This window comes from Microcaecilia unicolor, chromosome 1 (assembly GCF_901765095.1).
Source record: "Microcaecilia unicolor chromosome 1, aMicUni1.1, whole genome shotgun sequence".
Taxonomy (NCBI): domain Eukaryota; kingdom Metazoa; phylum Chordata; class Amphibia; order Gymnophiona; family Siphonopidae; genus Microcaecilia; species Microcaecilia unicolor.
Genome location: NC_044031.1, coordinates 70,868,122 through 70,893,829, shown reverse-complemented (window position 1 = coordinate 70,893,829; position 25,708 = coordinate 70,868,122). Strand labels below are relative to the sequence as shown.

The following is a 25,708-nucleotide window of genomic DNA, read 5'->3' as shown; positions in this document are numbered from 1 at the left end:
TGGGGTATGGGAGGAAGGGGACGGACTGGGCGTAGAATAAGAATAAGGGACACAGAGCAATGCTGGAAAAGGGTGGATAGGGATGCTAGGAAAGCAGATGCTGAATAGTAACACAGAAGAGAGATGCTGGACAGGACAAATGGGATGCAGAGAGAAGATGGATGGCAGACATGGAGTGAGAAGAAATGTAAAATGGATAGGAGTTCCAGGAAAAGCAGAAGAGACACGGACCAAACCGCAAACTATTAAAGACCCATCTCTTTGAAAAAATATATCGAAAGGATCAAAACACATGAAGTCCACACACACGGTTAGAAATGCATTAATACATTCTCTTCTATACTTCTCTCCCCCGCAATTTTAACACATTTAAACCTTAATTTACAGGTAAAAATAGAAAATATTATGCCCGAACGTTCTCTTGCTATAGCTCTGTTGCCCTTTCAGTATCTGTTGTTGTTCTTTTCCATTGTTTTATTCCCCTTAACGATACTTGGACTTTGTTTTAACCTAACTCCTCACATTGTAACCATAACCATGTTGTAACAGATTGTACTTCCATCTTCACAATGTATTGTAAGCCACACTGAGCCCGCAAATAGGTGGGAAATTGTGGGATGCAAATGCAATTAAATAAATAAATACATGTAAAACTAAAATACTCTGACTACAAAGGTAGAAAAATTATTTATTTTTTAATTTATCAGTTGGAACATGTCAGCTTTGAAAAATATGTATCTCTGATATTTTATATTTCCATTTCTGTTTCTCTAGTATTGCTGTATATGCAGAGTCTGACTCGTGTTTTCAGATTTTTGCCTTTATATCTCTATTACTGGTCTATGATTCCTTGTTTCATATTTATTGATACTGTGTTTCGCATGTGCGAGTAAGGTGTGTTTATACTGCTAAGCTAGCGTGTAGTTTTTTTGTAGAGGTCTGTAGCAGTCCCGTTTGTTCTTTTTTTTATCATTAGATAGTGTATTGGGTTTTAGGGTATTGTATAATATTTATAGTGCTGCCTTTTCACAGATAAGGTTGTTTCTCTGTGTGTCCTGGGAGTTAGTGCGGTTATGGTACAGTTCCGTGTGTGTTTCTGCACGAGTTTGTGCTTAGTGTTTTGCAGTGGAGGGATTGTGTGTTGGCTTTACTGAGGTGATGTCAAAACTTCATTTCACAAACCCTGTCTGATGTTATGACAAACTCAAATTAAATTAATCAAATGTACACACGTGTCCATTTTTTCAGTAATGGGGGAATTTTAAAGTACTTTGGCCACATACTTGGATCTTTTCTTAGTTAATTAATGTTTTTCTTTATATTCTCTTCTATGTTATAAGAATTGGAACTCCTAATTATAGCAGACTTGATCGAATAATTTCTGATTATTTTCATTGCTTAATACTAGGTTTCCTATGATAGCATTGTGCTTATTTGAATTAGTTTTTCTGTACAAGTTTTGCTTGATTTGTCTTTATTTTAAAACACACCTTGTCAACAAGGGGCGGGGCTAGGTAGGGTGTGGGGGCCCCACCGAACTGGTCTGCACAGGGCCCTGCAGTTGCTAAGACCTGCCTTGGAGGCATTATAGCATCTATCGTTTATAAACGTCAAAGTGAATGAAAATGCTGATGGTTTCAAAACAGGAGTTCATAAAAAAGCAACAGATAGAAATACATTTTTGCACTTTGTTAGTTGTCATCCCAAACATTGTCGTGAAAGTTTGCCCTATTCATAAACATAGGCTTGTTTCAGCATCTGGGTGTTTTGAGGTCTTTTTCCTCATATGTCTGAAGAGTACACTGTATACTTTATTGATTCACTCTTGGTTCTTAGGTGGGTGATGTAATGTTGTACACTGACATTGCTTTTACTTTGTTTAATTGATGTCTTGGCAAACTAAAGGACCAGTTTACTAAGCTGTTATAAAACAGTCGATTTCTGTGGGATTTACTGAAATATGGAACCTGAGTACTACAACTTAGTAAATCCCACATTTCCTGAGTCACAGTCTTAGAGAGGCTGCAAGCCCCTGTTGAGTACCCCCACTCCAAGTCCTAGTGGCTTGTGGTGCCACATCCCCACAACCTACCCAGCATATGAATATTCAGATTCTGAAGTCCTGGTCTATGGTTAGTACAGCGAGGTTTGATCCTGACAACTTGAGTTCGATTCCCACTGCAGCTCCTTGTGACCTTGAGAAAGTCACTTAACCCTCCGTTGCCTCAGGCACAGAAACTTAGACTGAGTCCTCTAGGAACAGAGAAAGTACTTGCATATAATGTGTACATGCTGCATATATATAGTAGCACTATAGAAATGATTAGTAGTAGTACCTTTTACAATCCACTGCTATCCTCCCCTAGCTTACCCTGGTGCCCCAGGTCCACAAAGAACAGGAATGATCCCCACTCTCATTTGCTTCAAGGAAGAGCCTCTGGGCAACCAGCACCATTTTGGAAAACAATACAGAAAGGACATAAGTGAGTGATGATTGTTCTTGCCCCTTATGGACCTTGGGATCATAAGGGGGGATCATAAGCCCAGTGGAAATAACCCCTCCCTGGACACATACAAGGAATTTTCTCAATATTTGGGGGTGCTCAAGCACCCACAGCACCCACAGAGTCAGCTCCTATGCTTGGTATCACTATGAAAAATTGTTGCAGAAAGGTAAGGAATAGAGGGAAATTGCTGGAGCAATCAAGAAAAGTTAAGAATGAGATTTGAAAGCTGGGGTGAGATTAATGGATGGGGCTCTGACTTCTGAATATGCTGACTGGGTAAGGGGAAGAAAATATGTAACACCATGGGCCACCAGAGCGTCTTTGTCCAGGGATCAGGAATGGGGTGTTCAACAAGAGTTTATGGCCCCTTAATACTACAGCCCCAGAAGCATTATCAAGCACCTTAGCCTGACATTGTTCCCAGGCGAAAGTTGACTACTACTCTTGAGTTACAGTATAGTTATCTTTCATGAGGAGCACAGCTCACAGGGTTTTTCACAACCTGTGCTACTCTATTTCCATGCACTTACGTGTGATGCTGTTTGTCACTTTAACTCACACTGTAGAAGTCTAATTTTAAATACTTTGTAATCAGTTTGATTAGGATACCAGGGGTACTGTGCTTTTGGGTTTGGTCGATCTGTCTGTCTTGTTCTTTCCCTTATTATTGTTGGATTCACTGGAAGCCATAAGAACCCATGCTAAAGGTGATGAGGATAACAGGTTCTTTTGGGTTGGGGTTTGAGGGATAGGGGGGATGGCAATGAAAAATGGATGAAGCATTCTAAATTTGTGTTTGATCAACATTACTGCTGGTTATGTCTGATTTTCGTTGGATGTTTGGATTGCCTATTCTATATATTATTTTGTTTTTCACTCGCCAATCAAAATTGTTTTACTTAGCTCACACTGCACCTGACTGAAACTGCAAAAAAGCAAATACACATTATTCACTGATTTTTATACATGGGTAGCAGTCCTCTAAATCGAGTAAAGTTTTCCAGCAGAGCCTTGGTCTCAAGCAGTGTTTACAAAGCTGTACAACTTCCTGGAGTGCTCTACTGTCCATGTGTGTGATTTCCTGCACCAGGGTCATTGTATAGGGCCATCATTCTTAAATATTGTAGGCCTTGACAGCAATAAATAGAGAACTGATGCAGTTCATTAATCAATGTGTATGTAACTCTAGAAACACCCAGTGAAAAGAGTTCAAGACTTGCATATATTTAATGTACTTGTACTGATATTTATTCTTAAATTAAGTACTATTTAAGAAATGAACTATCTTATTTAAAAAAAAAGTGTATTCAAATTTTGAAGATGTGATCCTCAAACTGACTACTACATATTATAAGCTATTTTGTTGTCTTTTGTTCTCAGATTCAGTTTGTTCTAATTGATTGACACAATTATCAATTAGCATATTTGAAGTGCTTTTTTCTGTGAAAAACTATAAAGCTTTGACTTTGATTTCCAGGAGTCTCAAGAGAGTGCTGGAAGAGTGGAAAATGAGATTGTCTTCTGTAGCAACAATTGTTTCCTTCTGTATTCAGTCTCTGCCCAGTCTAAACATTTGGACAACAAGGTAAATGTAGATGTTTGTGTTTGTAAATAAATAAATATAGATAGGCTCTGGATAACTCAAACCCTCACTACGCCACTCAAAATTCCTGTTTAACTAGAAAAAGCACCAATAGTTATATAAATTTGTATATATATATAGATAGATAGAGATATATAATATATACACACATTTAGATAACTTATTGGTGCTTTTTCTAGTTAAACAGGAATTTTGAGTGGCGTAGTGAGGGTTTGAGTCATCCAGAGCCCAGTGTTTTGGATTTGCACCTTTCAACCCCCCATAAATTCCCAGTCTCAGCTGACAGGACAGTGCAAATTGTGGCACAGAGGGCCTAATGCTTTTCTGATTCACTGTGTGTTGATAGTATTTCTACTCATGTAGTCCATAGAAACAGAGACAATGGCAGCAGATAGAGACCATATAGCTTATCAAGTCTGTCCATCCATACTATCTACTATCCCTTCCTCTCCCTTAATGATCCTATGTGCTCGTCCCATGCTTTCTTGAATTCAGATAGTCTTTGTCTCTGCCATCTCCACTAGGGGGCCCCTCCACATACACACAACCCTTTCATTAAAAAGTATTTCATTTGCGCCTGAGTCTATCCCCTTTCACCTTCATCCTATGTCCCCTCATTCCAGCGCTGCCTTTTAAGTAGAAAGACTTGCCTCCTGTGCATTTATGCCACAGAGGTATTTAAATGTCTAACTCTTCTCTTCCACTTTTCTTCCATCGTATACATATTGAGATTTTTAAGTCTGTCCCCATATACTTTGTGACAAAATCCACCGTACTCCAAATAGGTCTTACCATATACAGAGGCTCAATCGCCTCCCTTTTCCTGCTGGCCACACCTCTCCCTTTGCACCCAAACATCCTTCTGGCTTTTTCTTCACATTTTCTACCTGCTTTGGCCACCTTAAGATCATTAGTTCACAGTTCAGCTGAACTCAGCTATTTGGCCCATATGGTGCTTCATTCCTCCCCAGAAGAAAAAGAAAATAAATCCCAACTAGCACCCAACCCCCCCCCCCCCCCCCCCATTCAACAGCATATAGGTAAATAAACACAAACCTCACACTTAGCCAACCCACCAAGCACAAACCCAACCTGAAACCCCAAAACAGTCCTAAACTCCCAACAAAGGTAGACCAAAGGATCCACAAAGGGAGATATAGCAGAGAAAATTGACAGACACTGGACAACTTGCCCCAACTCCAAATAGAAAAATCTTTCTCAAAACAAGGTCTCACTCTTCTAACCAGAGTAAGTAGGCATGCCAGTGCAAGTCTCAAAGGGAAGAGAAAAGTAAAGGTGAAAACGTTGAGTGACAAATACGCAGACTGCTGCATGTCGAGAGCAAAAATTTCAATCCAGCATCCCAAATATCCAGTGAAGCAAGGTGATGTGGAAAAAAACACCAACATCCAAAGGCAAGTGGCTCACTCAGTAACCATCTTAAAGTACAATCCAGAGCCAACAGTCATCTTTCAGCATTAGCTGTATGATGCGTCAGCTGCTGCCCTTTATTGGAAGGCCTCTCCCAATGCTGAAATTTAGCAGCAGGCAGGCCGTGACACAGGCAAAGAATCAGAAACCAGGCCTGCGTCCTTCAAAAGCTTCCATGCCTGGTCTAAAGACCGTACTCTGTGTAGTGTGCCATTCAGGGGGAAGCAAAGGGAAAGGCCCACCGGTATTTAAGCTGTTCACGTTCCAAGACGTTCAAGACTGGTTTAAGGTTCCTGCATTTTGATAGGGTGAAAGCTGAGAGATATTGAAAAACAGTCACAGCTACATCTTGATAGTGCGGGGTGACCTCAGAGCTGGTTTTCTGCTAGATTGCGTCTTTGTCTACATAACAGGAAACGCAAACTACAATATCACGAGGGCGATTGAGGTAGTTCCCAGTGCACAATGGGCACAGTCTACTGCAGTAGATGTGCACCTTCATCCAAGTTGAGCAGCTGTTGACAAAGGGATTGCACAATTAAGGCAACATTCTCTTGGTGGTTGTTTTCTGGCACACCCTGGAACCAGTTGTTTCTTTGTCCCTGGTTTTCAATGTTGGCCATTTTATATTGTAAGTCCTATTGAGTACGCAGAGAATTGTATTTGCACTGCAAGTCAAGTATAGCCTCCCTTTACTCCTCAATTTGGGTCTCCATGTCATCCGTATGGGAAACGAGGTCATGCACATCCCTGTGTAGAGTATCAATATGGAATGCTAATTCACCCCACCTGACTTTCAGTTCAAAGCTAAGGGCAGTAAAGAATTTCTCAGACCAGGTAAAGTAATGGGGGTAGATTCATCTTCATCTGACAAAGCTTCAGGTGACACAGGATCCCTTCCAAGGAGCAGGGCCGCAGGCTGCGAAAACTTGTCTCCCCTGTCCACCAAATTTGCTGCAGTGATTCTGGAGACATTAAGGAGTTTTCACTTTTTGGGACATGATGCGAAAAAAAGCCCCATATAGTCACCAATGGAATGAGATAGTTACTCATACAAAAATGTAGAGCAGGAGCTTGCGTTTCAGGCTTTCTCAGTGGCTGATGTCACTTCCTCAGAAGTTGATAGTTTTAAGTAGCATGGGGCATTTAGCCTAAGGCTGTGGTCTCTGGAATCTCAACTAGTACCTATCTTCCTTGTTTCAGAAAAGAAAGGAAAAGATTTTTGTCTTGAAAAACTCCAGCTTGAAGTGATTTTTATTTAAGAGACACAGGTTAACCAAAGCCAATTAAACTAAATGCTTTGTATTTATGCTCCATTAATAATTTGGCACAATGAGTCTGAGACTCTGTGTAAAGTTTCCAAGTTTATTAGAGCTTGATGTACCATACGATGTAGCCATCTTTGTGGTTTACAGAACATACTAAAATACAATAATATTCATAAGGAAAGCAAGTATTGCGAAACAGGCTACCTGTCGGTGAAGGGCTTCCCCTTGACAAAGCAAGTATTGCGAAACAGGCTACCTGTCATAAAGACAGAAGAAAAAAGAGAGAAGAAATTTAAGAATTGGTAGGTTGGGGGTATAGTCAATGATTAGAATATACACACGTTGAGAGGTTCACCGCAGGAGTGAAGTGATACCAGCTGTGGTGCACTTATGAGACTTACCCTATACAACCCGTTTCAGCATATTTGTACTTTCTAATATCCTCTACTGTGTAAATTGTTTTGAGTTTATAATTATGATAAGACAGACAGAAAGCCATAACTTTAGTCCGCAGACTCGGGTATTCCAATTCAGGTGATGCTGCAAGCCTATGTGTTTAGCTGAGTGTAGTTCCAAAAACCTTCTCAAAAAAGTAAGCTTTGAGCCTGTTTTAAAACATCAATTCGATGAATCAAAGTAAAGATATTGCTGGAGGGTATTCTAAGGAGTTGATCAAAGAACACTAAATATGGAAGAATGGGCATGGGTAAGCCTATTGGCTCGAAACAAGAAAATGCCAAGTAGTTCTTTTGGTGCTAGAGCATAAGTGGCAACCTGGAACATATGGTGTAATCAGTTGAGTAAGCTTATAAAGTATCAGATGAGATCATAGCTACATCTAGCTGTGTCTAGATACACTGATACTATTATTATTATTTATTGCATTTGTATCCCACATTTTCCCACCTATTTGCAGGCTCAATGTGGCTTACATTATTCCGTAATGGCGATAGCCATTTCCGGAATGAGAAATACAGGAGGTATTGCATTAAAGTTCATAAGTGACAGAGTAGATTAAGATACCAACATATGTACCAAGAATTATTATAGCAGATTGTTTAATTATTGTGGTTCATTTTATCTTGTATTCTTAAAACTGAAAACAACAAGAATAGCTAGCAGCTGTTTGTATTGTCACATGGTTGCAAGGAAAGACAGCGTATAGAAATATTGTCTTGAGACAGAAATTACTACATATGAAGCTCATATATACAAGATTTCTACTAATGTATTATGTTTATGAATGTGTGCCTTATGTTCTAATTAAGCCTCACTTTTGTGTTTTCTAGGAGGCTATTCCTCTCTTACCACAGTCCCCTATCAAAGAAGCACCACCAAAAGTTTTCCACCAGTACAGCAACAACACCTTCACATTAGATGTACATTGCCTCCCCGATCTACAAGAAAAGGTTTCATCACCTACATCCCCACCCATCAATTTCCCCCCTGCTTCTTCTGAGGCAACCAAAGTGGAATCAAAGCCAGATGAACTGAAGGTAACAGTGAAATTAAAGCCCAGGTTAAGAGCAGTTCACAGTAATGCTGATGACGGCCGTCCATTAAATAAGAAATGGAAAGGGTCAAAGTGGAAAAAATGGAGCATTCAGATTGTGATTCCTAAGGGAACATTTAAACCTCAGTGTGAAGATGAAATAAATGAATTTCTGAAAAAACTGGGTACTTCTCTGAAACCTGATCCCATACCAAAAGATTACAGAAAGTGTTGCTTCTGTCATGAAGAGGGTGATGGACTAACAGATGGACCAGCAAGGCTTCTTAATCTTGATTTAGACCTTTGGGTCCATTTGAACTGTGCACTTTGGTCTACTGAGGTCTACGAGACTCAAGCTGGTGCCTTAATAAATGTAGAACTGGCATTACGAAGAGGCCTGCAAATGAAATGTGTGTTTTGTCACAAAATGGGTGCTACCAGCGGTTGCCACAGGTTAAGGTGTACCAATATTTACCACTTTACCTGTGCCATTAAAGCACAATGCATGTTCTTTAAAGACAAAACTATGCTTTGCCCCATGCACAAGCCAAAGGGAGCTCATGAGCAGGAACTCACTTATTTTGCAGTTTTTCGGAGGGTTTATGTTCAGCGTGATGAGGTACGACAGATTGCCAGCATAGTGCAACGTGGTGAACGTGATCATATTTTTCGAGTGGGAAGCCTCATTTTCCATACGATTGGCCAGCTTCTGCCTCAACAGATGCAAGCTTTTCATTCTTCAACAGCTCTCTTCCCTGTTGGTTATGAAGCCAGTCGCTTATACTGGAGTATGCGCTATGCTAACAAGCGCTGTCGGTATCTCTGCTCCATTGAAGAAAAGGATGGTTTTCCAGTATTTCAGATCAGAGTAATTGAACAGGGTCATGAAGACCTGGTTCTCTTGGATGCAACACCTAAAGGTACACAGAATATATTCAAACAAAATGTGCTCCAACTAGAAGAATTTTTCTTTAAGTTATGAATATTTACTGAATTGATGTATTTTTTTATGTGGTTTTACATTGTATAAAATACATAAAAATCTGTTTTAAATTCAAGCACCATTTTTGTATAAAAGAAGTGCTAAACCCTTCTACGAATTTAATACTTCCATGGTTGCTGTTTGGCCAAACACCAATTAGTATAAGTGAGATTACTTCCCTTTTCTTCCACCTGCCTTTTATTTTGCAGTCCATTGAGCTTAAGCTGAATCCAGTTTTTTTTAATTGTAATTTTAGAATCGTTTTGGTGTAATTTTGTCATTTAGATTCTAATAGTAATTATTTTTCAATATTAGCACATCTGATACTGATTGAAACTCTCTTTCGAAAAAAAGAGGATTCTAGTCAGTGACAGAATGCTATGGACCTTGTGTCCTAAAATCAGATCTGGTTTTTAGTATTCCCATTATAAATATTCATAAGCTACGTTAGCATACATTTTGATTGATGTGCAAGGTTAATTTAATAATGTCTCTATCTTGAAATCCTAGTTGAGAAGGAAGTTCCAGCTGTTACACAGCAGTAAAGCCCAGTAACTAGACTCCAAGTTATGGGCAAAACCATAATGTGTGGCCCCAGGCAATGGTCATCTCTGTGATGGGTGGCCTAGAATGGAGGGGAGGGAGAAATCCCACAGTTGTAAATGAACATTTATGTCCACATAAAAGCCTAGTGAAGCAGTGTTTCTCAACTCTCTTCTGGAGGCACACCTATCCAGTTAGGTTTTTAGGATTATCACAGTGAATATGCATCTAATAATTTGTATGCAATGGATCTCCAAAATATACAAATGTATTCATGCATATTTAACTGTGAAAATCCGATTGACTAGGTGCGCCTCCAGGAGAAGGTTGGAAAGCAGTAGAGGTTGGACCTGATAGATCTGAAAGCCCAGCAGCAAGATGAAATTGCCAGACCCTCAATAACTATTTTTTCCCTAGTAGCTTAATTTTAGACATGACACACTAATACAAATAGTAGCCAGTTTAATGTTCATTTACATGTAAATGAAAACATTTCTTCCTCAGTATAGCTCTAGAAGAAGTGATGGTACTGTACTGAGTAAGTTTTCAGTCTCTGCACTTTATGGAAAAATATTCAGTTAAGTTGCTGGTTATTAAAATGATATAATAATTTGGAAAGAAAATTAGCTTATATGGATTACAAGTTTAAGGCCAGCAAATTAAATTTAAATGAAGCTGTAAAGGAGCAATGATGATGGTACATGGCTTTTAGTGAGGAACTGCCCTTCAGTAGAGCACGCCTTTCAGAGTCCAAAGTTAAGGATTGTGTAATTGTGCAAAGTTTTTGTGGAGACAGTGTTTGTATACCTTTGGTTGAACTGCCCGTGTGTGAAAATTGGTTAAATATTGGTATATGTTATTAGCCTTTATAAACAGGCATAACCGATGAATCTGTGTGCCTTTTTAGTCTAGGTCCCTGATATAAAATGTACCTGTATGAATCACTTTAGCTCACAGAGGGACTAGCAGGTACATCAGCAGATGTATTTTACTGCTGATAACCTCAAGAAGAATTAATGACAACTCTTGAAGTGTTATTAACTTTTATGCATTCACAGGGAGGTTAGCACAAATGGTATTTGCATAGAACATGTTTTAATATTATTGAGCTTTTTTCTTTCCTGTGTTGAGGAGAGTGTTTATATTAACCGTAATGCAAGTTCTTGTGTTTCTGTTAACAGATTTTAGTAAATAGGGCCCATTAATATTTCTGTGTTGAAGCATGGGCTAGTAAACAGTTGAGGACAAGATCTGTGTTACTGCTCTTTCTAGACAGGATCATTGTAGCCTTTTATCCCTTTGTTCTGTAGCAGGGTGCCTAAAGTTAAGTGCCATTTGTGTATGAATTAATAGCACATATGTGCATGAGTGCAAGCTGTGTGCTCAACAGCATTCTATAATGTGAGTGCAGCCTTAGTTCATATGTGAGTTAGGGCATACATATGGGTGGGGCATGTGCGTGTCTCTCACTTATGCACGTAAGTTGCACATGTAAATATTGCATTTAGGTATTCCCATTTACACCTGCCATAGACCTGGCATAAATGCTGCATATAAATATATGTGCATTGATGCTGACTTTAGTATTGTGTAATACATGCACCTAGATGCCATTATAGAATTAGTGCTCAGCACATGCCATCATATCAAGGCAACTAAATTGTGGAACCCAGTTATAGAATTGCCCCCTTAATGTTCTTTGTATAATTTTTTGTATTCTTATTAAACTATATAAATGTTTTGTTATCTAAAACAACTTTGCAACTTTTTCTGCATCTGGAAATATAGGTGTTTGGGATAAAATCTTAGAGCCTGTGGCAGATATTAGGAAAGACTCTGAATTGCTTAAACTCTTTCCGGGATACCTGAAAGGGGAAGATCTCTTTGGCTTGACTGTCTCTGCTGTCACAAGGATAGTTGAATCAGTGAGTATTATCACTTTATTTATCTTGCTAGGCAGTGCATGGCATTGTCTTTATTGTTGTGTATTAAAACATGTATTTTTAATCCTTAAGAAGATTTTTTGAGGCAGTTTTAAAAGGTATACATATATATTTTTTTTTTAAAGACCATTTAGGTAGGTTAATCAGCATCAAGGCTGGTACTATCATTAGGCAAGACTAGGCAGTTGCCTAGGAGAGGTATCTTCAAGGGGACAGCAAAAACCTGCTGGAGTCAAACCAAAGCAATTACCTGGCAACAATGCCAACTCAAAAGGGCAATCAGCCTGTACTTTTATGCACTGGGAAAGTGGGAATTTCCGAACAGTCCATTTAGCCAGGTAAACAGCTTTTGGAAATTTCCCTCATGTGTATACAAAATGAAGTTTATTATTTAAATGTGTGATGTCCAATTATAAATCTTTACAGGCTTATTCAGGAAGGGATGACAGTCAAGTTGAGATTGTTGAGTTTATCAAACCCTCAGGAGGGTGCCTAGAGGTATTGAAGATAGTGGGGGGGGGGGGGGGGGGAGAGGCTGAAGATTTCACCAAGGGCTCCTAATACACCCGCACCAGCCCTGACCAGCATATGTGTGTAAATAGCAGCTTTAGAAGAGGCACCGTTTATACTTGTGTGTGTCCAGTATGCACGTATTTGAAGGGGCCTTTTTCTGGCATGGTTTAGATGGGCCCAAAAATTATATGTGTGTTCCCTATTTCGCAACAGAAATGCACATACAGTATACTTGGAAAAATAAGTTTCCTGTTGGCATTTACACCTGCTTCAAGGCAGCTAACTATTCACTGGAACTGGGGTTTGGAGGAGTAATGGAATAGAGAACTGTGCTTACTTCTCTGATCTTAGAAACTACCTCAAAAGGCAAAATGAGTTTTAAAGCTTGGGTCCTTAAATGGCTTTCGTAGTAAGGTGGTTTTGCAAAATCTGCCACTTACATGTGTAGGTAGCAATTTCTGCCTCTTACAAAGCCCTGTGTGAAGCTAATGAGTTTCTTTTTTTTTTTTTCTTCTTCTTTCTTCTGTATGTTCCACCAAATCCACAAATCTTTTCTGTGGTCTCATGCATATTTTACAAAAGATTCTGTCAAAATCGAGCTGCTTATATTCTTAAGGGAATGTGGCAGGTGTATTCTAAAGCATAGAAAATAATGGTAAAGATCATACAGCCTATCTAGTCTGCCCATCCATACCAACTACTAAGCTCTGCAATACTGCTGCTTGAATTCAGATACAGTACTCATCTCCACTGGGAAGCTGTTCCATACATCCACCACCCTTTACATAAAGAAGTATTTCCTTAGATTAATCCAGAGTCATCTCCCTTTTACCTTCATTCCAGAGCTTTCTTGCAGTTGAAGGAGGCCCGCTTTCTGTGCATTTAGACTGTGGAGGTATTTAAATGTCTCTATTATATATCCCCCTCCTTTCTTCCAAGTGTACATATTGAGATCTTTGTTCCCATGAAAACCACTGATTTTGTTCTTGTGATACCCCGAGGGAGGGTTGAGGGTGAGCCTGCAAAATAGCACAACTGGACAAAGGTATATAAATGAAAAACAAGTGTTTTATTAACTGAATCGTGAGACCTGGGGGCCAGAAGCACAAAGTGAAACTCCTCTGTAGTTCAGTAAATACAGTCTTAAGCAGGCCTATGGCTGGCAGGCCCAAAACACAGACTCTGCCTGGTGGGGCTGCCGCGCCCCAAATACAGCCTTTAAGTTCTCGGTTCTTCTCCATGTTCCAGGTCTGGCTCCAGCCAGACCTCAGAACAGGGCTTGCTAGTCTCAAATCAGGAAACAAATGTGGCTTACCTCAGCCAGGTCACGATCATTAGATGTAAGCTGAAGCGGTATATGCTGGGCCTCCCGTTCTTCTTTCCCTGGGCCTCCTTAACCTCACTCTGGCCCTGCCTTTTATATTTCCTTGTTCTGACTCCACCCCTCCCAGGGAGAGACCAATGATCGGTGGCTCAGGCTATCTGAGGGATTATTCTTAAGGGTGAGGGGCAGTGTTCTATAAACCCCTTCACTGTCCTGTATATATCCTTTTGAAGATGCAGTCTTCAGAATTGTACATTATTCTCCAAAAGAGGTCTTACTTATACAGAGACACTATAGCATCCTTTTTACTTCAGGCCTTTCTTTTCCCAGTGAAGTAGATCAGAGGGAATGGGTCCCAACTGGAAACAGAAGTACACCAGTATGGTAAAGTCAGCTTTATTGATACAATTTCTTATATAAAAACACAATACTGGTGTACCTCTCTGTTTCTGGTTGAGACCCATTCCCTGTGGTCCACTTCAATATTTGTGTCACTTGCCTCTCCTTGTTTCCATCCTTTCGTTTTCCACTGCACCCAAGCGTCCTTTTGGGGTTTTCCATCACTGTTTGGCCAACTTAAGATCATCACATGCAGTCATCCCGAGGTCCTGCTCTTCTTTCATGTGCAGAAGAGCTTCACTTTGTAACCAATACTGCTTTCTTGTGTTTTTGCAGCCTGCATTTTTGTTAGCATTAAATCTTAGCTGCCGAATTCTAGACCATTCTTCAAGCTTTGCTAGATTCCAACTCATGTTGTCCACACCTTCCAGGGTATCTACCTGTATTGTCTACCATCATTTACTCTGTTGCAGATTTTGGTATCATCTACAAAGAGGCAAACCTTTTGTAAAGCACTTCTATAATATCACTTACAAAAATGTTGAAAAGAACTTGTTCCAAGGACTGATCCCTGCAGCACTGGTAACCTGCCTATCTTCAGAGTGAATGACATTTACTGCTACCTTTTGTAACCTCTCATTCACAGTTTGTATCCCAGTTAGTCTCTTTTGGGCCCACTCCAAGGGTTCTCTTTTTTATAGAGTTACTATTCTGAAATCTAAGTATACCACATCTAATGCGCTTTCATGACTTTGCTGCCTTGGATCCTGTGCTCTACTAGATTCCAGGAAATGCACTGTTCTCTGTTTTAGTAGCATTACCATTAATTTACTCATGAAAAAAGTCAGACTAACCCACCTATAGTTCCCAGCCTCTTCCTTATTTCTGCTTTTATGGAGAGAAGCTACTTCTGCTCTAGACCTCCAGGGCCACTCTTGACTTGAAAGAAGCGTTGAAAAGGTCAGACAGTGGAGCTACCAAAACTTCCCTAAGTTCTTTCATTGAGCTTATTTGTGTGTTCACGAGAATCTGACAGGTGCATTCTAGGGACACTAGCATGCTGACAATCTAAGCAGGGGAGCAACAGATTACTTTTCAGGCTCCTAGTGTGACACTAACTTCAAAGCATTGTAAAAAAAAAAAAAAATCATACAATAAAATTGAATTAAAAATAAAATGTTAGGATTCAAAGAAACTATTAGAATGCAGATTCTGGGGCATCAGTGACACAACAACAACAACAACCATTTCTAAAGCGCTACTAGGGTTACGCAGCGCTGTACAATTCAAACATAGAAGGACAGTCCCTGCTCAAAGAGCTTACAATCTAAAGGACAAGAGAACAAACTAAAGACAAGTGAACAATCTAGAGGACGAGTGAACAGTTAATCTGATAGGGTGGATAGATTGGGGTATTTTATATTTCTCGAGCGGTTAGGCGCCGAAGGCAGCATTGAAGAGGTGAGTTTTAAGCAGAGATTTGAAGATGGGTAGGGAGGGGGCATGGCGTATGGGTAAAGGAAGATTATTCCAGGCATAGGGTGAGGCAAGGCAGAATGAGCGGAGCCTGGAGTTGGCAGTAGTGGAGAAGGGTACTGAGAGAAGGGCTTTGTCCTGTGAGCGGAGGTTGCGGGCGGGAACATAGGGGGAGATGAGGGTAGAGAGGTAGTGAGGAGCCGCAGACTGAGTGCATTTGTAGGTAAGGAGGAGGAGCTTGAATTGTATGCGATATCTGATCGGAAGCCAATGAAGTGATTTAAGGAGAGGGGTGATATGAGTATATCGGTTTTGGCGGAATATTAGACGTGCAACAGCGTTCTGAATGGATTGAAGGGGGGATAGATGGCCGAGTGGAAGGCCGGTGAGGAGTAAGTTGCAGTAATCGAGGCGAGAGGTAATGAGAGCATGGACGAGAGTTCTGGTGGTATGCTCAGAGAGGAAAGGGCAAATTTTGCTGATATTGAGGAGGAAGAAGCGACAGGTCTTGGCAGTCTGTTGGATATGCGCAGAGAAGGAGAGGGAGGAGTCGAAGGTGACTCCGAGGTTGCGGGCAGATGGGACGGGGAGGATGAGGGTGTTATCAACAGAGATAGAGAGTGGAGGAAGAGGAGAAGTGGGTTTAGGAGGAAAGACAAGGAGCTCGGTCTTGGACATGTTCAGTTTCAGGTGGTGGTTGGACATCCATGCCGCAATGTCGGATAAACAGGCCGATACCTTGGCCTGAGTCTCAGCAGTGATGTCAGGTGTGGAGAGGTATAGCTGGGTGTCATCAGCGTAAAGATGATACAGAAAACCATGAGACGAGATCAGCGAGCCCAGGGAAGAGGTGTAGATTGAGAAGACAAGGGGTCCAAGGACAGATCCCTGGGGAACTCCAACAGATAGTGGGATGGGAGTGGAGGAAGATCCATGGGAGTGTACCCTGAAGGTGCGGTGGGAGAGATAAGAGGAGAACCAGGAGAGGACAGGGCCTTGGAACCCAAAAGAGGACAGCGTGGCAAGAAGTAAATCATGATTGACAGTGTCAAACGCGGCGGAAAGATCGAGGAGGATGAGGATGGAGTAGTGACCTCTGGATTTGGCCAGGAGCAGGTCATTGCAAACTTTAGAGAGTGCCGTTTCAGTCGAGTGCAGAGGGCGAAAACCGGATTGAAGTGGATCGAGGATGGCGTGAGAGGAGAGAAAATCAAGGCAGCGGCTATGAACGGCGCACTCAAGTATTTTGGAATGGAAGGGTAAAAGAGAAATGGGGCGGTAGTTGGAGGGGCAGGTAGGGTCAAGTGAAGGTTTTTTGAGGAGAGGTGTGACAACGGCGTGCTTGAAGGTGTCAGGGACAGTTGCAGTGGAGAGAGAGAGGTTGAGGATGCGACAGATGGCGGGGGTGACAGTATGGGAGATGGTGTTGAGTAGGTTGGTGGGGATGGGATCAGAGGAACAGGTGGTGCATTTCGAGGAGGAAAGAAGGCGGGAAGTTTCATCCTCGGTGATCTCAGGGAAGGAGGAGAAGGAGACCTGGGTAGGTTGGATGAGGGAGAGGGTTAAAGGGTGAAGAGGAGGTGGTGGCTTGGTCGTGAACTCAAGGTTGATCTTTTGCACTTTGTCGCGGAAAGAGTCGGCCAGTGATTGAGGAGAGAGAGAAGGGGGAGTAGGAGCGGGGGGGGGGCACTTTTAGGAGGGAGTTAAGGGTGGTGAAGAGACGACGAGGGTTGGAGCTGAGAGAATTGGTCAATTGGTTGTAATAGTCCTGTTTTGCACGGAATAGGGAGGAGTGGAGGGAGGATAGCATGAATTTGTAGTGGAGGAAGTCTGAAAGGGTACGAGATTTCCTCCAGAGGTGCTCAGCGGATCGGGTGCAGGAGCGAAGGTAACGGATGGAAGGAGTCAGCCAGGGCTGGGGATTGGTGCGTTTTGTGGGACGGGAGATTGATGGTGCTAGGGTATCCAATGCAGAGGAGAGAGCGGTATTGTAAGCGGAGCCCGCCTTGTCGACAGTTGCGGAGGACGTGATGGAGGGGAGGAGATTAGAGATAGTAGATGATAAGGTGGAGGGGTCAATAGCCTGGAGGTTCCTGGAGGTTCCTGGAGGTGGTGGTTAAAGTTGGACGGGGTGAAGGGGGGGGGGTGAAGAAGTGTGAATGTGATCAGGTGATGGTCGGAGAGAGGAAGAGCTGAGACGTGGAAATTGGAGGGTGAGCTGGAGGAGGAGAGGACGAGGTCAAGACAATGGCCGTCACGGTGAGTAGGGGTAGTGGAGCACAGCTGGAGGTTGAAGGAGGATGTTAGGGTGAGGAACTTAGAAGCATGGGGGTCGGATAGGTCATCAGCATGTACGTTAAAGTCTCCGAGAATGAGGGACAGAGATGAGGGGTCAAGAAAGACAGAGAGCCAAGCATCAAAGTCAGTAAGGAAGGAAGGGAAGGATTTATCAGGGGGGCGGTAAATGACTGCCACTCTGAGTGGTAATGGGTAGAATAGCCGGATGGAATGGGCTTCAAAGGATGAGAAGCAGTGAGTCTGCGGAAGGTGGAGGGGTTGGTAACTACAGGAGGGTGAGAGTAGTAGCCCAACGCCTCCGCCGCGGCCAACTGGGCGGGGCGTGTGGGAGAAGAGAGAGCCTCCATGGCAGAGGGCTGCATCTGAGGCAGAGTCTTCCGGGGAGATCCAGGTTTCGGTTAGGGCGAGCAGTTGAAGGGAGCGAGAGATAAAGAGATCGTGGGTGAGAGGCAGTTTGTTGCAGACTGAGTGGGCATTCCACAAAGCGCATGAGAAGGGGAGGGAGGAGGGGGGAAGGAGGGGAATAGAGACGAGATTGGAGACACATTGAAAGAAAGTAGCAAAGGACCACTGTATTAATAAATGGAGCCCAGGAAACTTGTAATCTGCCTTACAGTTTAATTTAGGGAGTGATTTTGTAAAGCATTTTTCTGTGTCTAAAACATGGGTGTAGCCAGCAGTTTATTTTTATAGGGGCCTGGGTGAACTGGGGGGGGGGGGGGCATACATCCCACCCTCACACACACACACACACACACTGCATTAAAAATAATACCTTGCTGGTGCTAATGCTAAAGCCCTGCCAGCTGAAGAGATCTGCTGCCTGAGTCACCCCCTTCTCCATGTGCTGCTTCAGAGGCGAGGAAGACAGCTGTGTGCCTCTAGCTGTTGATGTTGGCACTCTCCGCAAACTGAGCATACTCTGGGGAGGGGGGGTGGCTCAGGCAGCAGATCTCTTTGGGTATTGTGGCTTTGGCATCTCTGACAGTCATTGAATGAATTCTGCAGTAATGGGGGGGAGGGCTCAAGCACCCAAGTTCCCATCCCCTCTCCCGGGCTCTGTTTTACACACAGAAAATAGCTATTGTGCACATATAGAGAAGAGAACTGAAAGACAGCACCTACATTTATGTAGCCGTTCCGGGGACAGAGTTTCATCAGAGTTTGATGTATGCATGGTTTTTTTTTTAATAAAATATACCTGTACCTGCATACATTTATATCTGTTTTGGAGAAGGTGTAAATTTATAGAAGAGCATTTGGATTATGTTAACTGCAGAATTTAAGATGCAGTAAGTGCAAAGCCAATTCAGTAAATTCTTGGGATGTGGCAAGCGTCTGCCAATGTTACATGCCTTGGCAGATAGCATGAGTACATGTAACATGGGCCCCAGAGCCAGCCCTAAGGGGTAAGGAGTCATCATGTCTTAACCCTAACCCCACCCTTCAGCACCTCTCCTCTTGATAGAACACCTCCAGAAAGGAACCCCCCCTCTTATACAACCCCCCCCCCCAGGTCACCAAAGGTGTATGGGCATAAGTTCACACACACATACCCAGGGCAATTCTATAAATGCCTATTTAAGCACATAAAAATCTTGTTTAACCCAAAGGGGAATGGATTATAAAATTGTTCCATAATGTACAGAGAACATACTTCTGAAGTAATTATGCAGGAAAAGTGGATTAAAATACAGATTTTATGCAGTATTTGTACTTTTTTAATACTGTTGATATACAGTAAAGTCTCAATTATCTGACCTAAATGGGACCGACCCATTGTCGGATAAATGAAAAGACGGATAATATTTTATTTATTTATTTATTTATTTATTGTGAACACATATTTATTTTTTTTTATTTTAGTTACATTTGTACCCCGTGCTTTCCCACTCATGGCAGGCTCAATGCGGCTTACATATACAGGTACTTATTTGTACCTGGGGCAATGGAGGGTTAAGTGACTTGCCCAGAGTCACAAGGAGCTGTGCCTGATGTGGGAATTGAACTCAGTTCCTCAGTTCCCCAGGACCAGAGTCCACCACCCTAACCACTAGGCCACTCCTCCACTTCCCACATAATCCCACTGAGGCAGGCTCCATGTGGCTTACAACATTCAAGGTAAAGAATAACATAGTAATTCTAGGACAACAGAGAAGAAGGGGAGGGTGGGAAACAACAGGAAAAGGGATGAGGGATTGCAGGAGGTCAAGCAACAGAGGAGTATGAGCGATCACATAGGTAGGTCTTCAGGGACTTCTTGAACAGACCGTGATTGGCTATCTCTTAACATTAATGGTAATGCATTCCAGTAACGGGGACTCATAAAGCAAAAAGAGGAGGCAAAGAGTAGCTTGTATCTTAAGTTTCTGCAGTTTGGAAAGTGAAGATTGAGATAGGTGCAGGACGACTTCTCGGAATTTCTGGGAGAAAGGTCAATCAGGCTGTACATATAAGCTGGAGCGTCCCCGTATACAATCTTGTGTGTAAGAGTACAGAGTTTAAATTCAATACGTTCCTTAATCGGGAGCCAGTGGAGCCTTTCACAAAGGGGTTTTGCTGCTTCAAACCAAGATTTGCCAAATAGAAGCCTCACCGCCGTGTTCTGCGCAGTCTGGAGTTTCTTAAGGGTATGTTCTTTGCAGCCGGTGTAAATTCCATTGCAGTAGTCGAAATGGCTGAAGACGAGTGAGTGGATTAAATTCCTAAAGAGGTCAAACAGTAGGAACTGCTTGATACACATAAGAGACCGCATGGAAAGGAACATGCGCTTCGTAACTGACAATACTTGAAGGTCAAGAGTCAAGTGGGAATCCAGAATGACCCCAAGTAGCTTCAGACTTGCTACGATAGGGATGGAGAAGTCCGGCGTAGCAATCGTGCCTGGGATAGACTGTTTGAATGGGGAGGAGAGAATGAAGCAATGTGTTTTTTCCTTATTTAGCTTAAACTTAAATGTGCTAGCCCAATTGAGCATAATGGCGAGACTGTTCTGAATGTCTGCTGATATGGAAAAAAAATGATAACCCCTCAAACAATGCAGAAACAAAGACAGTAAAAGTAGTGTCCCGGCTCACAACTGTGTTGTTTTGCAGTAAAAGTAGGATCCTGGGTTTGGAAATTGGAAAGAGAAGCTGCTTGATGTCACCGGGGGTCTGTTGGATATGCCAGGTGGTCAGATCAGCGAAGGTCAGCTAATCGAGACTGTACTGTATTTTTAGTTATATAGGTGTGACATGGATGGGAGAAGTTTTATATTTGTGATTTATGGGTAGAGAAATTGTTCTTTATTTCACTTATACATTGCAACAACTCAATGTGATTTGCAAATAATAAAAAAAATAATCACGATAAAACATCACAAAATGACATAATTAGTCAATAAAATTTAACCAGTGCTCATACATTCAGCCACAAACCTCAATAAACCATACCTCCAGCTTTTTGTTAAAAATTAATGATTATCCAAAATATCAGTCAATAACATTTCACATCTTCAATCATTCATAAGCCCATCCTTGAGGTCACCAACTATTTATTTTTATTTTATTTTTGTTACATTTGTACCCCGCGCTTTCCCACTCATGGCAGGCTCAATGCGGCTTACATGGGGCAATGGAGGGTTGTGACTTGCCCAGAGTCACAGGGAGCTGCCTGTGCCTGAAGTGGGAATTGAACTCAGTTCCTCAGTTCCCCAGGAACAAAGTCCACCACCCTAACCACTAGGCCACTCCTCCACTATAGATGTACATCTAGCATTGCATTGGTAAAATAACTGTTATTATATAGGTTATATTTCTCATGAGAGTAAGAAATGGGATTACACTGTATATCGAGGATTACTTATTATTATTGCAGTCTTTTCTTTAACTATAATTTATTTTTAAGATATTAATTAGTTAAATATTTGATGATTTACTATTTTATGCTTGTATAACATAATAGATGACAGCAAATAAAGACCTGTACGGTTCATCCAGTCTGCCAAAAAAGATAGACTCATAGCTTAAGGGATGATGCGATACTACATATGTATACTTGATCTTGGTTTGTCCTTACCATTTTCAGGGCACAGACTGTAGAAGTCTGCCCAGCATTGGCCTTGTTCCCAATTACTGAAGCTATCTTTAAAGCCTCACTCCAGCCAATCTAACCTGTCCAACCATAATCATGGCACAGACCGTGGAAGTCTGCCCGGCAATGACTTTGCTTCCCAATTGCTGAGTTGCCATCTAATCACCGCTAAGCTTGTTTGGTTCCATTCTTTTCATATAGGATTCCTTTACATTTTTCCCATGCATTTTAAAATTTTGTTACCATTTTCATCACCACCACCTCTTATGGTAGGGCACTCCTGGTATCTACCACCCTATCCATGAACAAAGTACTTCCTGATGTTATTCCTGAATCGGTCTCCCTGCAACCTAAATTCATGTCCTCTAGTTCTACTACCTTCCCGTATCTGGAAAAAGTTTGTTTGTAAATTAATACCTTTCTATATTTGAATAACTGTAGCCTATCACCCCTGTCTCCCCTCATTTGTTGTGTGGTGCAAACCCCATACCATTTTCATCAATTTTCTATGAACTGCTTCGTCTTTTTACTTCCTTAACAAAATACAACCTCCAAAACTGAACACAGTATTCCAAGTGGGGCCTCACCAATGACTTGTTAAGGGGCATCAACACCTCCTTTCTTCTGCTGGTTATATCCCTCTCTATGCAGCATAATATCTTTCTGGCTATGGCCAGTGCCTTGTCACATTGTTTTGCAGCCTTGAGATCCTCAGACACCATCACCCCAAGGTCCCTCTCCTGAGTTGTGCTCATCAATCTCTCACCTCCTATCTCATGCATCTTTTTTGGATTTCTGCACCCCAAATGCATCACACTTTTACTTCTTCACATTAAATTTTAACTGCCAGACCTTTGACCATTCTTCTGATTTTTGGAGATCTCTTCTCATGGTTTTTACTTCCTCTGGGATATCCACTGTATTGGCTATCTTCGTATTTGCAAAAAGGCAAACTTTTCCTTCTAACCCTTCAGTAATATCTCTCACAGATATGTTAAACAGAATCAGCTCCAGTACTGACCCCTAAGGCACTCCACTACTCTCCTTCCTTTCCTCTGAGCGAATTCCATTTACCACCACCCTCTGTCGCCTGTTGGTCAACCAGATTCCAATACAGTTCACCACTTTTGGGTTCTAGGAGGCTTCTGTGAGAAACCATATACATTTATTGATTGCATTATGTTTTTTGGATTATGTTTTTAAGATGTACTGAGTATTGGCTTAGCAGTAGAAAGATGTGACTCAAGCTACAATTATCAATTGCTGACAAAATTGTTTGTTTTTTTTAAATTTTTTTAAATATTTGGTTGGGGTCAGTTTTTTAAATTATTTACGTCAAATTTCTTATTTCCTCTAGCTTCCAGGGGTTGAGGCCTGTGAGGCTTACAGTTTCAGATATGGTCGAAATCCTTTGATGGAACTTCCTCTTGCCATAAATCCCACAGGCTGTGCCCGTTCAGAGCCCAAAATGAGTACCCATGTCAAGAGGTTTGTGTTAAGGTATTTTGTTTTAATTTCACATAGTACAGCCTAGGGTTATAGGCTCTTAGCTCATACGGTTTTGGGATCTGCTCTTGTCTGCTGCTTGCAAACCCTGTTGTCCTTGCTGGAGTCTGTGGGAGCTTTAATCTTAAGCATAACACCAGCATTGTCTATGCTAGGTTGCTTTGTGTAGTAGCAAAATGTTAACCATTTTTCCATGCCTTTTTGTTCAGAGTCAACTTCAGTTTCCCTTGTTTTGTTTTTTTTGTTGCATGCCAATTCCTGTAGGCCTCACACCTTGAACAGCACCAGCACATCCAAGTCCTTTCAGAGCACAGTAACAGGAGAACTGAATGCACCTTACAGTAAACAGTTTGTCCATTCCAAGTCCTCCCAGTATCGTAAGATGAAGACAGAATGGAAATCCAGTGTATATTTGGCTCGTTCTCGTATTCAGGTCAGATGATGTATATGCTTTTATAGTATCTTTTTATATTAAATAAGGCAGCATCAACCAGGCACTTCAAATGCAAATATGCAACTAAAACTATATTTGTATGTCCATTATTATAGTTACTTTTTATCACTAATTCAGTGTCTTCAGTTATTGTTCAGATTTCACAGTAGAATATGTTTTAGTTTAATAATTTATGTATTAGGTTTTTTGGTAATCAATCCATATTACAGTTAAATCAGTTATTTGAAATCATGGATGCATACTAATTGAAGGGATCTAAAGGGTATTTCTTCACTAAGAATAGAAATACCAAGATGTACCAAGATGCTTTTGTTTTCTTGGATCACCACAAACAAATCATTGACAATAAAGTTAACTTAAATGGATGAACAGAAAAGACCATTCTTTTAAACAAATTACAGTATGTTACTGTAATTTTATCATATCACCAGTCTCAAGAGGAGTTAATGCAAAACACAACTCTTCAACATTGTTCCGAGGGTTCCCAAATGGATCTGACTTTCAGGCTAAAATATGAAATGGCCTAGGTTCTTGGGCTGTGTGTATGGAAATGTAACATGAATTCCTCTGAGAGATATCCTGAAACCAGACATGTCTTGTAGCCTTGGGAACTGAAATTGAAGAGCTTTTTTTTCAAGAGTAACAGTAATCATCATCCTCAATGTACAAGTTAGTATTCTACGAATGATTGCAGAAGACTAATTTGATGAGCCTATATACAAGATCCATAAGTTTGAAAATTAGTTTCCAGACCTTTTGCACTAAATGTTTTCTACTAACTGGTATCTGGTACAAGAAATTCAAATCTTATCCATGAAAAATTTGCTAGTGTCGGGCCACCAGAGTGAATGTCAAAGTGGGTAATAAGAATTCTCTAATGAGAAGCAGGCCTATTATTCTCACATGTGTGTTAAACGCGAGTTGCATTTCCCAATCTGGAACTTCTAATCAGCTTCTAAAAACTTTGTGGCACATGAGTCACACTCTACTGCACACATACGAGTGCCTTCCCACCATGAAAGCGTGGTACCCGCAGATTTTTTTTTACCACAGTGGGGAATGGATTTCATTTTTCTCTGCTCCTCACAGGCCCAGTTCTGAAAGAGCTTTGAGTGCTTTTCAGCATCCTTTTTGCCATGTTTTTCTTGTTTCCCATGTCCAAGTTCGTCCTTTTTCCTTCCCTTATTTTTTTACATATTTTTTTCCTGCTTTTAGTTTCCTTTTCTTTTCCAAGTCTTTAGGCCACATTTAGGCCTTGACTTCAGTCGGGTTCTCCCTTTGTTTTTTTTTCTTTGGTTCTTTGCTCCTTTTTGGCACCATCAAGTTGTTTGATTTGGCCACGGAAGTTTTTCCTTTCACGTCCACAAAGGCTCCCAGTGGCTTTAAACGCTGTTCCCTGTGCAATAGGACCATTTCTGGTAAAGATACTCATTCTTGGTGTCTTCAGTGTTAGGGGCCTGATCATAGCCCTTACAGCTGTGTCTTCAAATGAAGAAAAGGACCCAGTTGGCCAAAGAGGCTCAACAACAGAAGATTTTTGGAGCCAGGTCCAAATCCTCAATGTCTGCATCAGGTGGTACATCAGGGGGCATCAGTCTGCTAGACCTGTGAACTCTGGGAGCAGTTGTGCATCAAGTGGGTCTCCACCTGCCTCGGTGCTGACTGCACTGCAAAGCCCCCGGGACTGACCTGCGTCAGACTCAACCCTGAGGCAATGGTAGGATACAACATCATCCTCATTTGCACCAAGAAGCCTCGATAACCGGTATCGGGCAAAAGCCAAAATGCATCGGCATCAATCCCCCTTGACACACAGTGCCTTGGGCTCTGGGGCACCAAGGGAGTCAGCACCCAAGAAGCATTGGTGCCGGGAAGATCGCTCCCCCACTATACAAGAAGTGTCTCCATACAGCCAAGACCAGCCTCCCGTCTCGACCCCAGCAGTTCTGCAGATT

General features: G+C 41.7%; 1 protein-coding gene across 4 annotated transcripts in view; it reads left to right on the top strand.

Moving 5' to 3' along the window:
• The window catches only part of KMT2C (lysine methyltransferase 2C), a 917,733-nt gene that overhangs the window by 874,408 nt on the left and 17,617 nt on the right, over positions 1 to 25,708 (top strand). For all 4 annotated transcript variants that reach the window (XM_030198371.1, XM_030198346.1, XM_030198363.1 and 1 more), the window contains 5 exons: positions 3,985 to 4,092; positions 8,099 to 9,221; positions 11,615 to 11,751; positions 23,151 to 23,293; positions 23,564 to 23,732. In XM_030198371.1, coding sequence (XP_030054231.1) covers positions 3,985 to 4,092; positions 8,099 to 9,221; positions 11,615 to 11,751; positions 23,151 to 23,293; positions 23,564 to 23,732 — 1,680 coding nt within the window. The remainder of the gene's footprint in view (positions 1 to 3,984; positions 4,093 to 8,098; positions 9,222 to 11,614; positions 11,752 to 23,150; positions 23,294 to 23,563; positions 23,733 to 25,708) is intronic.